The 14,066-nt window shown below is 30.9% G+C and overlaps 1 protein-coding gene across 1 annotated transcript; it reads left to right on the top strand.

Moving 5' to 3' along the window:
- The first annotated feature begins 528 nt into the window (after positions 1 to 528).
- On the top strand, positions 529 to 13,496 carry Alg11 (ALG11 alpha-1,2-mannosyltransferase). Its single transcript, XM_085961117.1, has 9 exons — positions 529 to 646; positions 2,467 to 2,691; positions 4,434 to 4,669; positions 6,666 to 6,883; positions 7,708 to 7,830; positions 7,958 to 8,119; positions 8,355 to 8,553; positions 10,538 to 10,733; positions 11,535 to 13,496. The coding sequence occupies exons 1-9, from the start codon at positions 630 to 632 to the stop codon at positions 11,617 to 11,619; spliced, it is 1,461 nt and encodes a 486-aa protein (XP_085817243.1). The 5' UTR covers positions 529 to 629; the 3' UTR covers positions 11,620 to 13,496.
- Positions 13,497 to 14,066: the final 570 nt, after the last annotated feature.

The following is a 14,066-nucleotide window of genomic DNA, read 5'->3' as shown; positions in this document are numbered from 1 at the left end:
GTGTTCGAAGATGTAAAAAAATAAATGCTAATGTGTGTTATTGGGAATACTATATCAATATTAATTTCACACTACCTTATGTATGTACCATCAAAATTACATCGACACTATCCGACTACGGAAGTCCTATCAATAGAGTATACAATAGCAAACAATAATATTGTTTATAACATTAAATTAAAAATAATTTAATTTTTAAATCATATTTTATGTTTTATTTTTTTACATAATTATTATCTTTATTTCTCTTATGTTAATTCAATAAATAAAGCACAACACTTGAATGAGGGGGCTCTCAGTGGAGATATTTATACTTATGTATGGTGTAGTAATATTTAGATTATTAACAATTCGATGATGCACTTGTAATATATAAAAATATATTTTATTTATATGAATTTTGCATTCATATTTCTAAAATTAATTATTGTTGTTTGAGCACATGAATTTATCGAAAATATGAACCATTCATTATTAAATTGTTTAATAAAATAATTCAAATTATAATCTAACTGGCAGCATTAATATATTTTTTCGCTGTCAGTTTGACGTTAGCGTAATTAGCTAATGATTTTCGCATACGTGTATTTGACACCGGCTGATCAATTGTTTTTATTTATATAAGCAACATGTTGGACTCCGTGATGTAAGTTATATATTTTTTATTATTTTTTGTATATATTTGTACAATTTTAAATTAAACCCTTATGGGTTTTCATTCAACATTTCTTTGAAAACTTCAACGTAGCTAGTTGCACAACATTTTAAGGGTTTGTTATTGACAGTGAGTAAGCGCGACAGGAATAGCTTGTCACAATCACATTTAGGCCGACGTCGCAGCAGTCGTTTTATTCCAGGAAATGCATCTGGGATAAATCAATAGTTTGTTTACTATTTTCTGTTAGTTTTGTTATGCGTTCACTGTTGCACTATAGCTAGTTGACAAGTGGAGCGATCATGGTTACAATTGAAGAAATGTCCGCCACTTTTGTTGTGCTCAAGTAATTATTCTGTTAAAAAACTATACTATTCACAATTTGTACTTCTGTTTACTCAAAACTATATTAAGTAATTGTAAATTATACATCATATTATCATGTTAATGAGCTGTTGTTTCTGTTGTAACATATTGTCAAAGCACCAGTTGCTCATTATTTTACCGCCCTTGGAAATGTAGAAGTTATTGAGATGGACTGATAAATCTTCTCTTTCTTGAAATTGTAATAAAACAATTAATAAATTACTACCTATTTCCAAATCTTGCTTAAACTTCAATCATATGTGTCCTTATTCATTTCATGAAGCTTCAATCAATATTGTTTTAGTCCATTCAATTTACTTATTGTAACACATTGTCAATTTAAAATACAGTAGACTCCCAATTATCCGGGCTGATGGTGGTGAGAGGCGGCACGGATAAATAATTAACACGCATAATCCGACCTATGGTTTTTTTCTTTTTAAGATACTATATTATACATTTCTAAAGCAGACAATTATTTTAACATGTTTAATACTTATTATTTATTAAGTAAATTTGTGATTTTGGTTTGTTTGCAGAAATCAGTTGTTCATGTTTACGAAAGCAACCGATTTTTTTTTTAAATTAAATTCATGCACGGATAATCCGCAAGCTGCATAATGCGCACACGGAAAATCTGAAGTTTTAACATGACCCAACAAAATTAGCTATGAGAGATAATTATGACCCATGCTTTTGTACAAGGAAATTTCTTTCTTTTTATGATCTTATTGGACACATGAAAACTATTTAAATACAATATTCTAAAAATATTATGTGTTCAAAGACAATTGAATTTAATTTACCTAGCCTCCCTAAATCAGTAGTGTAGTACTAAATAAAATAGTGCGGTGTCGCTGGGTAATTAAAATCCACCCCTCCAAACCCAAAAGCACTTCAATGTCAATATAGCTATTGCAAATTTTGAATTTCTCCGCTTTCAGTAAGAATGGCAATATATTTTCTTGTAATCACTTCGGAATTGTACTGACCAATTGGTTCTTCTGCATTTTACATTCAGTTTACTCAGCATGAATATACATAGTTAATTTTAACATTCACGATTTTTTAGTTTAAATTAACAACAATATTTCTGAATTCACATGATTTTAAAGTATCATACATGTGTAACATAATGCATGAAGATGCCAAAAGGTGAAACCAGGATCACAAAAGATTACTGAAATGGAATAATACAAAACTTAAAATAATTAAAATTTTAATTCATATACCATCAAGTACCTTCAGTTGATAGTATTAATTTTCAATCATTCAAAAGTAATAACATCTGTTACTAAAACAACCTTGATTGTTCATTCACAATGAAAATAAATCACAATGTCAGCATGACTGTCAACTGACATTTTTCGATTAGCAAGCAAAATTAAATAAAGTTGTCACTATTCCGAGGATAACTGCTAACAAATGATTTAAATTCTTTACAGGTTGCTTGCGATCATTCTAGGCTCGCTGGTAGTCATAACAGGGGTGACAGTGATTATGGTGCCATTGGCGATGCTCCTCTCCAACTGCGTGATGCGAGTAAAGGCGAGGAAAGAAAACCGGAGACAAAATGAAGGAGTAACTGTGGCCTTCTTCCATCCGTACTGCAATGCGGGGGGCGGCGGAGAGAGAGTTCTATGGGTCGCCATCAATGCTTTCTTGGCAAGGTGAGATGTTTGTAATAAATCAATAACACCAATTAATTGAGTCAGAATTTACTTGGCAGAATTCCATTTTACAAAATAGGTACTACATAATTCGATACCACAGTTCAATAGGGGAACAACTCAAAATTTAAACGTTTTGAGTTAAGAATGCCATTCGATGTAGAAAGGTCTTCTCTTTATAATTCAGCAAAAAAAATAGTTAACAATTTCATCAATGTGTCATAAAATCGAATAACCATTTCTGAGATTAATCAGTAATTCCGGTATATAATCAAATTTATTGGCTAATTCCTTATTAAAATATACAATTTCATTGTGCATTGATGGATTCCACTAAATTAAATATAAAAAAACATACACTTTCATCGAAATCAAGGCTTTAAAATTAAAATGAGAATTACTGCAAAAAATTCAAACGCCATTATCTTGGAACAAGGTTTTATGAGTTGTTCCCCTATTGAACTAGGGCAGGGGTCGGCAAACTCTTGGACCAAAAGAGCCAAATATGAGTATAGTAACGGTTAAAAAAAAATTCGAGAGCCATACATATATTTTTATAAATATGATTTATTTCAGTGAATGTTATTGTTTATTTATCAAGTGAAGAAGATTTTGCGAATAAATATAAGTTTTTTTATTGTTGACATTATAAATATAATTTTTACAGAAAATGAGTTACATACAATTTTCACGCATTCTTAAAACTAATGTGAACAATGACCTTCCTTGCATTTCTTTGGAGAGTGTCTGTATGTTTGGTATGTAACTCGTAGTTTTCAATTTTAGGCGTGACTCCAAATTTTCATCGGTTATTTGGCTTCTCTAAATGCTATTTATATTGTTCATCGTAATATTTACCTTATTATGTAGATCTTTTAGTATTTGTTGTTAGTGTTTTAGCTGTGTTGTGAAATTAAATTGCATTTTTCTCTCTCCAAATCCTCAATTTTGGTGGCAAGACCTACAAATTTGGAGCTACATAACTCTTTTCTTGTTAAATCCACAAAAAAAAAATTTCAAAAGTGCTCGCGTCAATATGAAATGGAGAAAAATTTTATTTGTCGACTATTGCAATGGGCGGATTTAAAACGACAACAATCATACCTTTTTTGTAAAAAATGTGAATTGGGAATTTGGCAAAGAGCCGCACGCCAATACCCAAAGAGCCGCATGTGGCTCGCGAGCCGCGGTTTGCCGATCCCTGAACTAGGGTATCGATATAAAGTAAATTAAATTCTACGGATTGTTTTTTAAGCCGATAGTTATTTCAGTTGTAACAACATTATCAAGACTATATAGATGAACGACTAATTAAGTATAAAACTTCTCAAATGACATGGGATTATCTCTCTCCCTCACCTTGTGAGTATTCGAGAATAGTATCTATTTACTTGGAAACCGTATTAATTGACAGATTGATCTATCACCAGCTGAGCGAGTTTGATTCCAAGAATTGAACAATTGTGTGGGAAAGAGGCTCATCTATCCGGCTAATTTAATTTAAGATGTGAAAAACCTTTTAGTGTATACTTTGGGTGCCATGATACGAGACAGTTTGAAAACCCCATGTTTATAAAATTATTCGACTGCACACATAATTATGAAGTCATTTTCTTTTAAAGGAAATCTGCACGCAACTAATCAAGAGTATCCTATATTATTTACTTCTACCGTCAATAATTTATTATACGTTTGCATAAAAAAGTTGTTTAATTCTGGTGAATTCTGGAATCTTTTTGTAGGTATCCATCAGCAAAAATTTATGTGTACACGGGAGACACTGATGCAACACCAGAACAGATCTTAAACAAAGCCCAAAATACGTTCAACGTAAAAGTGGACAAGGACCGAGTTAACTTTATCTATTTGGGGATGAGAGGATTCATTGAAGCCAAGAAGTATCCCTATTTCACTCTTCTTCTTCAAAGCCTTGGATCCATGGTTCTCGGTTTTGAAGCTGTCCTCAAGTTGAACCCAGGTAAAAATTAATATAATAATTTCCTCTGATATTATAATAATTATTACATAGCAAACTTCCAATTTTCCCGAATTGGCATTGTAACTCAAAGTGCATACTTACAATATATATATATATATAAAAACGGTTAATTACCATTTTCACCCCCCCAAAGCAGAGCATATTATGGACCTCCAGAGGGGGAGGACATCGAATGCTTTCAATCCATGGGTATTTTGACTATAATTCTAAATCGAGTATTTCTTAGTCCCTAACATAAGTTTTCATGTTTCTTCTTTCTTGGAAAAATCATTGCATGTACATTCCTAAGGGTTGCATAGTGTGTTGATAATATGTGTTGGCAGTGTTGGATTGTACCATCGGTAGATCTGTAAGTGGTAAAATCCTGGTAGACTCCCAAATGCAATTAAGGCGAAGTCTTCACTGAGCCTTTTTTAAAGAGGCACCTAGCGGAAAAATACGAAGCTTGCAATTTAAGACATTTTTTTGATAATTTACAATTTCAACTGTATTAATGAATAATTATGTATCTGAAAACATTAAAAATAAAAATATTTTTTATTTTAAGTCAAAGACAAACTTACAATTGTAAAAAATGTAATAAAATGTGAATTTGTTCTATCGGACCGCACCCTATTATTACATATATTTTATGGTCATATTTATTATTTTAATTTAGTTTATTAAGTTTTCTAAGCATCACCTAAGCGATTTTTGACTAATTCATAGTTTTAATATTTTTTATATCTATTTTAAAAAACATCGATTTTTATAAAAAATATAAATGTGTATAACTTGAAATCCTTTTTATTTATATCAAATCAATTATTCTCATAAATATAAGTAAAATATTTATATTAATATAAATAAAAAGGATTTCAAGTTATACACATTTATATTTTTTATAAAAATCGATGTTTTTTAAAATAGATATAAAAATATTAAAACTATGAATTTGTCAAAAATCGCTTAGGTGATGCTTAGAAAACTTAATAAACTAAATTTTAATAATAAATACGACCATAAAATATATGTAATAATAGGGTGCGGACCGATAGAACAAATTCACATTTTATTACATTTTTTACAATTGTAAGTTTGTCTTTGACTTAAAATAAAAAATATTTTTATTTTTAATGTTTTCAGATACATATTTATTCATTAATACAGTTGAAATTGTAAATTATCAAAAAAATGTCTCAACTTGCAAGCTTCGTATTTTTCCGCTAGGTGCCTCTTTAAAAAAGGCTCAGTGAAGAATTCGCCTTAATTTATTTGCTGTAGATATACCAGCATAAATCGCCCGATGTTCAAATTTAGAACTAAGCTTATCACAGTATAAAAAGTATTGAATGATATGTCAAATGTTAGCATGTAGCGCTTTCACTCAGTGGACAACTTATACTGGCAGATTTATAGACATTATTTAATATTGCAAATCGTGAACAACGCATGTATATATTACAAATATGATATCACAGAAAATTGAAAGTGTTGAATACACAATAATTCCAGATGATGTTAATTTCGTTTTGTGTTTATTACATTTGTTGTCCTACGAACCATTCAATATTCAACAAGAAAATTCGGTACTGTTCAGTTATCAGGAATACAGCGGAAAACACATTTTGAAAATACCCGATATACTGGAATATTTGTTAATTTGGGTTAGTTTAGGTTAGGGTAGGTTGGGTTGGTTAGGTTAACCTAACAAATATTCCAGTTTATCGGCTATTTTCAAAATGTGTTTTCCGCTGTATTCCTGGTAACCGAACAGTACCGAAAATTCAATCGTTTCATGTCAAAATTTTCTTTTGAAAATAAATCTTTTCTGCTACATGTAATAAATATGTTTAAATTAGTTACTACTATTACTAGATAATTTCCCTGACCGGTCTCTGACTCTGTCCTTTACACCAGCCAAACAGCATTTTGATGTACTTACTTAAATTTATTGTTATATATAAACAATATTATGAAACTATCTTTTTGACAGACATTTACATCGATACAATGGGTTATGCCTTTACAATGCCAATCTTCAAGTACCTTGGGCCTTGTAAGACTGCAACCTACACTCATTACCCGACAATCACCGATGATATGATGCGGCGGGTAATTAATCGTGTTTCTTCCCATAACAACACCAACCTGATAGCTAGGAATCCACTCTTCACTTGGATTAAGATTATCTACTATCGCATCTTTGGATGGGTAAGATCATTATTATTTATTAACCCGATTATCCTATACACCGTGTGTTGATTATTAATTCCATAGACAAACTCATAACTATTGTAATTTCTGTGTAATATTAATGAATTGCGGTAATGATTTTTGTAATTTAAACCAAATTTTATTAGCTATTAGCAAAAAATATCATGAATTTTAAATTGGGTACAATGCTGTTACAAATGTATTCATACCATTAATTTTGTATCTCACAAATCAAATGATTTTATTATGAAAGTTTATATCGTAAAATGATTATTGAGTATAAATCGGTATAAATACAATATCGTGAGGAACCAACATTTTTAAAACAGATTGTATGCCGCATTCTGTTAAGAATTAGAAGACGCATGGCTTGGTGTATTAAAATTTCAAAATTGACAAATGGTTCTCTTGTAATCGACTTGAATCAATATGACAAAGTAACCATACATACTACTTATTTGCTGTAAAAAAAACTGTATTTGAACCATAATATGGAAAGACAAAAAATTTGCTATTTTTTTTATCTTCACTCACTATTTTCAAAAATGGTTCGTTCACGGTATTGCACATACTTCAATGAAATGCTTTTTAGTAATAAGAAATATTTTTATGAATTGTGCTATTATGGAGTCTTGCGTTAATATGATTTTCATTCCACAAAGCATAAACTTCATAATATTATAGCGTAATTTTATTAAAAGATTTGGGAAAAGGGTTGTAAATCATTGTTATTAACTGATTTCAATAAACTGGCAATACTTGAATTCATATAATATAATTATCATTGCATAATATAATGTTGGTATTTGGTTTGTTTCTAGCTTTATGGAATCGTGGGTCGATCTGCCGACATTGTCATGGTAAACGGAACATGGACAGAAGAGCACATCAATCGATTGTGGAAGGCACCTTTGAATACTCATCGAGTTTATCCACCGTGTGAGGTAAGGAATTTAAAAATATCAACCGAAATGTTATAAGTATAATTAATTTACAAACGAAATAGTGATTCTAATGTCTTGTTTCATAGACAGTAAAATTATTTGTTTATAACTTGTTTTATTTTTTCAGGTCAGTCAGTTAAAGGCCCTGCGTTCACTGGCAGCAGATAACGGTCTTATAAAAATTATATCTGTGGGTCAGTTCCGTCCTGAAAAGGATCATCCTCTCATGCTGCATGCCATGTACGAACTGAGAACACTGTTGACCAATAATGAAGAACTATGGAACCGAGTTAGTAAATCAAATATTCCATTACTTATTTACATTTAACTTCATTACATTTACATTACATTACATTTAACTTCATTACACACCATGAATGATTTGCCGAAGATACTTGTCGACTAATGCCTTTCAGATACAATATTGAAGAGGTTTCAATGTGACATTCATTCTTCAATTAGGTATTAAAAGTATCATTTTACTGCTGCCGAATTATCATAATAATGCTTCTATTTCACTCCAGCTGCGCCTAATATTCGTTGGATCCTGCCGCCATGAAGAGGACCATGAACGAGTTCAAAACTTGAAAGACTTCACTAAGCACTTATCGCTGGAGGATACCGTTCAGTTCAAGGTTAATGTATCCTACACGGAACTTCTTGATATTTACCAGCAAGGAACAATGGGCTTGCACGCAATGTGGAATGAGCATTTCGGCATAAGTAAGTATGAATGTCTATTAATTTTTTTTTTCGGATTAAAATACTGCTTTTGAGTGCTGTGGAGGGTATCAGCTTACCATATTGATTTTTCAAGTCAGCGACATGAGTCTGTATAGGTATCCATAGCATAGATAATTTACGGACCAAACAATGGTTTTCAAAAATTTTCAATTTACGCAGTTTACGTCTGAAATATTCAAAATTCAGTTAAAAATTAGGTACCTACATATTAAAAATAATAGCGCCTATACATGTGTATGGATCTACTGGCATCAATAGTTTGTATTTTAAACCAGTGCTCCGCAACCGGTGTGCCGCGAGACGATGCTAGGTGTGCCGGTGTGCATTGTTTAAAAAAAACACAAATAATTTTGTATATTACAATACAATAGCCAAATTTGCATACATGGCTGGTAATATATTTGAGCACCTGCATGAACAATGCAAGGTCAGAATGAAAATACAAATGTACCAAAGGACCTACCAGACCACCATTGAAAACAAACAATGAATTTTGAATCCGTCTCAAAAACATTTAACTTTGCTGCAAAAGAAATTTCATCATTACTTTCATACAATCAATACGACTGGATTTGAAACACTTTTGCAACCAATGCCGAAAATTCTATAGAAGCGCTTTCCTTATAAATTCGAGAGGAATTGGTTGAATTGAGAAACGACTGGACGCTAAAACTGAATTTTGCCGATGTTCCATTGGCTATTCTTTGGATTTCGGTTAATAAAGAATATCCTCGGATTTCCGACAAGGCTATCGCAGTTCAGCTCCCATTTTCTATGACATACCGAGGTGAGAAAAGTTTTTCAACTCAAGTTATAATTAAAAATAATAAGCAGTCTTGCTTGAAGGGTATTGACCGAGAACTTCGGGTTGCTATTTCAAATATCAAGTCAAAATATATAAAACTTTTACGTTCATTGAAACAAGCTCAGGTATCACATTAATTAGTTATTATATTGATAATAGAAATACATGGAAATATGTACATTTAGTTCTTCGTCGTGTGTTATGTTCTTTGTATATTTAATTATTTATCAAATAAAAAAACATAAATTAATGTAATCTTGGTGCATGGCCCCCATAAGGGGGGTTGACAGAGCTCTATTCTGGGGACCCAGGCTCAGAGGGGGGCGGCGTGGCAGGTCAACCAGATAAGTGAGATAAAAAAAAATGAGTCTCTCCGCGGTGTAGTTCGTTTTATTGCTGGCAGGTTCGCCACTATCGCTCTACTGTACAGGCGCAGATCGAAAAAATCCCAACTGTCTCATGAACATTCAAAAGCTTCCGAATTTTTTTGATTTATGCATGCAATCTTGCAACTTGTATGACAATACTTGCTTACATGTGCATTTTCTTGTTATGGCCGCGATAATACGTACTGTCAGCAGTAAATCCATGCACGTGTAAACGGGATATAAAATTCCAATTTATTTGAAAACATTCAAATCATTGCATGGCAATCATTGAAATGAATTCCAGATAAAAGTTTGCATTTCTATTTATAGACATAATATCTGCAGTGCCCAAGACCAAGGTTACACAATATGCAATTGTAAAAGTATTTGTTGTTTTATGTTTTTTTTTATAGCCATTTAAATCATGTCTTGTCAAAAAAAATATTGTTGATTCAAGAGAAAATGAACATTCTCGAAAAGGTGATGAAACATGTCTGATTTTTTAATTAGTTTCAATACCCCAAATTTACATTTTTCCTTTGTTTACACTTTTCGTCAGTCCCTTTAAAAACATAAAATGGTGGTTTTATTATAATTATTCAAATTCTACGAACTATAGATTTTCTTATTGCCCAAGCCTATTCCGACGGGTAAGTAACATAGCATAATTTTTATGCCCCTTTATTATTACTATGTTTACATAATATGTGGTACATTCAGCTTTAACTGATAACATGCATAATAATACTGTGAATGAGTTTCGCTATAAATTATTGTTCTAATTGTGCAGGTGTGGTGGAGTGTATGGCCGCTGGGTTGATAATGATAGCACACAGATCCGGCGGACCACTTTGTGACATCGTGGAGACATCCGAAGGCAGCCGTACCGGTTTCTTGGCCACAGAACCGATGGACTATGCGAGGGCCATTCTGGAAGTGTTGGCTTTGAACGAAAACCAGAGGAATTGCATCAAAGAAGCTGCGAGGTTTGTTTGTTCTTTGATGATTATTTTTATTTTCTTTATGATAGCAGTTTAAGAAATAATGACATAAAACCATGTCAATCATGCTTGGTGCATTCACATTTTCATTAGTATTACTGTTCATTTTTTACACTGCCATAACTGGGAGATCTTCTCTTCCATTATTTAGTAGCATTTGTTTCAAGTTCTCTGTATGAATAATTCATTGTTAAAATCGAAAAAAGGGTGAACCAACACAGAATCTGAAATCTTATGAAAATAAACTATACACACCTTACTTCTGTAGTAAGTAATGCAGTATACCGGGTTGAAATTTTATTGTTGCCTAAAGAAAACAGCCACTGAAGTTGGAATTAAGAATGCCTAGAACCATTAGAAGTCTTAAATCCTCTCCATTAACTGATTGCGAGACAGTTCTAATAAAATAGGCAAAAATTATAACCATATCCACTTGGAGAGAGCATTTAGTTTTTATCTCATTGATACTCGTGCTTTTAAATAAAAAAGAGGTAATCAAATTTTACATAAAAATTAAAGAGAATTGATGTAATTTATATTTCTATAAAATGTTATAATACTCTATATGAAAAAAATTGCATTATTTTCAAAATAACGGTTTTGTGAAAAATTGTAATTATGTTTATTAGGTTCATATTTAAATAACACACAAAAATTGTAGCTAATTACCTCAGTTCAGCCCAAACGTGGCAATAGTGGAAATCCGTCAGTACGTAACAATGATTCTACCTCTTATATTCCTCTTCTTTTTAGGTGTATCTGATTAATCCATTTTCTTCTTTCCAGGGCATCAGTAGACAGGTTTTCGCAGAAGGAATTTGAAAGAGGATTCTTGCGGGCTATTGAACCTCTCATGAGAACTGATAACTAAATTGTCCATTAATTTTTAACAATGTAGGTACATAATTTAAAGAAAAAAGCTATGGTTTCGTACATATTATGCATATGTATATTGTGTCAATACTACAGTTTTTTTTTAACGGCGTTGTGAAAAGCAGATTCCAAAATAACATGAGCGCATTCCCAAAGTTCTGTTACATATTATGTATTAATGTCACATTTAGTAATGATATCTCAAATTAATATTTAAGCTTAGAATAAGTAGTATTCTCTTATTTAAAAATCTAATCAATATTTATTAAATTTACAGATTCAGTTTTGTTATATTTTTAAAACATATTCTACAACATATCAACATATTCAAGGGGGAGTTTTCAACCTTTTCAATTCCATCCTTTACTCTTTCTCATTAACTAATAAAATTATGATCATAAACCCAAAATTTGGGTATGCTTTGACTTCTTTTTGTGATATGAACATGCGAGCTTTTTTACATTCAACTTTATATTTTTACACTATCTAATTATAATAATAATTAGTATTAACAATTATTATTAATTTTTAACTTTGATTTTACAAACTTGGGGGATAGATAAAATACTTTATTTTATATGTTCGCTGTTTAAAAAAATCTATCCTGAAGGGTTTTATATGGTTCATATTGGCATTTACTTTTCAAATGAGTTTTAATTATGTACTTTATACTATAATTAATATATCTTATTATAAGTAATAGATCTATCGTTGATTTTTGAGTTGGTGTGTGCGCCATATTAACTTTGAAACAAAGGTACCTGTTTTATAGATTTCATGACAGTTCGTTATACTAAAATCAAATACATTTATAAAACAATTTTATGATTAACAAGAAGAATCACAGCATATTCTACAGGGGTTCTTAACCTTATTGTAGTCGCGGGCGCATTTGAGATATAGGATAATAAAAGTGGGCGAACACAGATTTCTAAAATTTTTATTATACATGTTATGTATCACATTTGTTAAATGGTTTTAGGTCAAAACTGTTTTCACCAATCACTTTTTTCATCCTTGGAAAATGTACAAGAGAATTATTTACCAAATTAATTATCCAAAGCTGTATTTTAACTTTGAAAGGTTTTATAGAGCTAATCAATTGAGTGAGTAATTCAAGATAAAAAATTTGTTCGAATATTGTTGATTATTTACAGAATGACATGTTCAAATGATAATGTTTTGGCACATAATGCTTCTTGATGAATAATACATAAAGTATGTTAAGGACTTATCTCTCTTCCAATGGGAAATGCATCCATTCTTGCAGCCCATCATTGCTGGAGCACCATCAGTAATTATTGCTGATACCTTGGGCGCATATATAGGTTAAGAACCCTAGTTCTGCAGGATACATACCAATTTTATTTTTATAAGGATAATAGATATTTAATAGTGATTATTAAATTTGTGTTCACTTATTTACAAGAAGCTTTAAAATATTTGTTTTTAGGTTATAAGTTTATCGTAGTCATGATTAATTAATATTTACTTATTGATAATGTGTCGATATTAATTTAGTAGACTTATTTAATAGAAAAACACTTAAATATGTAGAGTATCGAATAAATAAGATGTTAAAATATCAGTATGGTCTTTTCTCTCGATATTGCTTGGTAGTGTAGTTTTTTATTTACTGCACTATTATTAATTGTGGTAGATGAGATATTAATTCTCCTATTGTATCATATAATACAATATCCACTCCGAAATACTATTAAACCATGAAGTACATTATCGTCCATAGGCAGGCCTGGGCAAATTACGGCCTGCCAAGTATTCCTGTGAGGCCCGCTAGCTTTAATCGTATTTCTGAAAAAGTTTACGTTTTTCTACATTGATGCCTTTTTAAAAATAAAATTTGAATATACATGAACACTCTTAATTCAGTCAAATTCGAACAATTTAAAGATTCTGCTAGAAAAATGTTGGTTATATTTAGATCAACCTACATATGCGAACAAACATTTTTAATTATGAATATCAATAAAAACTCTTAAAACGACCAAGCATCACCTATTAACATTTACAAGAAGTTTTAAGAATCTCAACTACAAAATTAGCACCAGCAATTTTAACAGTTTCATTCTTCTCATTAAATTGTTGGCTATTAGAGAATCAATTATTTTTTTTACGTGGAAATTCCTTTTCCATTATAATAATGTATGTCTAAAAATAGTAGGCATTTTACATCTGGCCCAACATTTATTTTATATTCCTAATGCGGCCCTTTATTCAAAAAAGTTTGCCCAGACGTCTGTAGGAATAAATAATTCCCTGTGAAATAATAAACTCATGAGTTTAGGTTTTTTAACATTTTTCCTTGTTCATTAATAGTGGTTCTTTTTCATTCATTATAAATATCCATATTATACTATAACATTTTGTTTCTTCTATTTTCATGAAATTACAAAATATTTTCAATGTATATGAATTAAAGAATAA

This window comes from Rhyacophila brunnea, unplaced genomic scaffold (genome assembly GCF_057557595.1).
Source record: "Rhyacophila brunnea isolate RB1 unplaced genomic scaffold, BYU_Rbru_1.0 scaffold_12, whole genome shotgun sequence".
NCBI classification, from domain to species: domain Eukaryota; kingdom Metazoa; phylum Arthropoda; class Insecta; order Trichoptera; family Rhyacophilidae; genus Rhyacophila; species Rhyacophila brunnea.
Note: the sequence above shows the minus strand (reverse complement) of the source record. Positions and strands in the feature narration are given on the sequence as shown.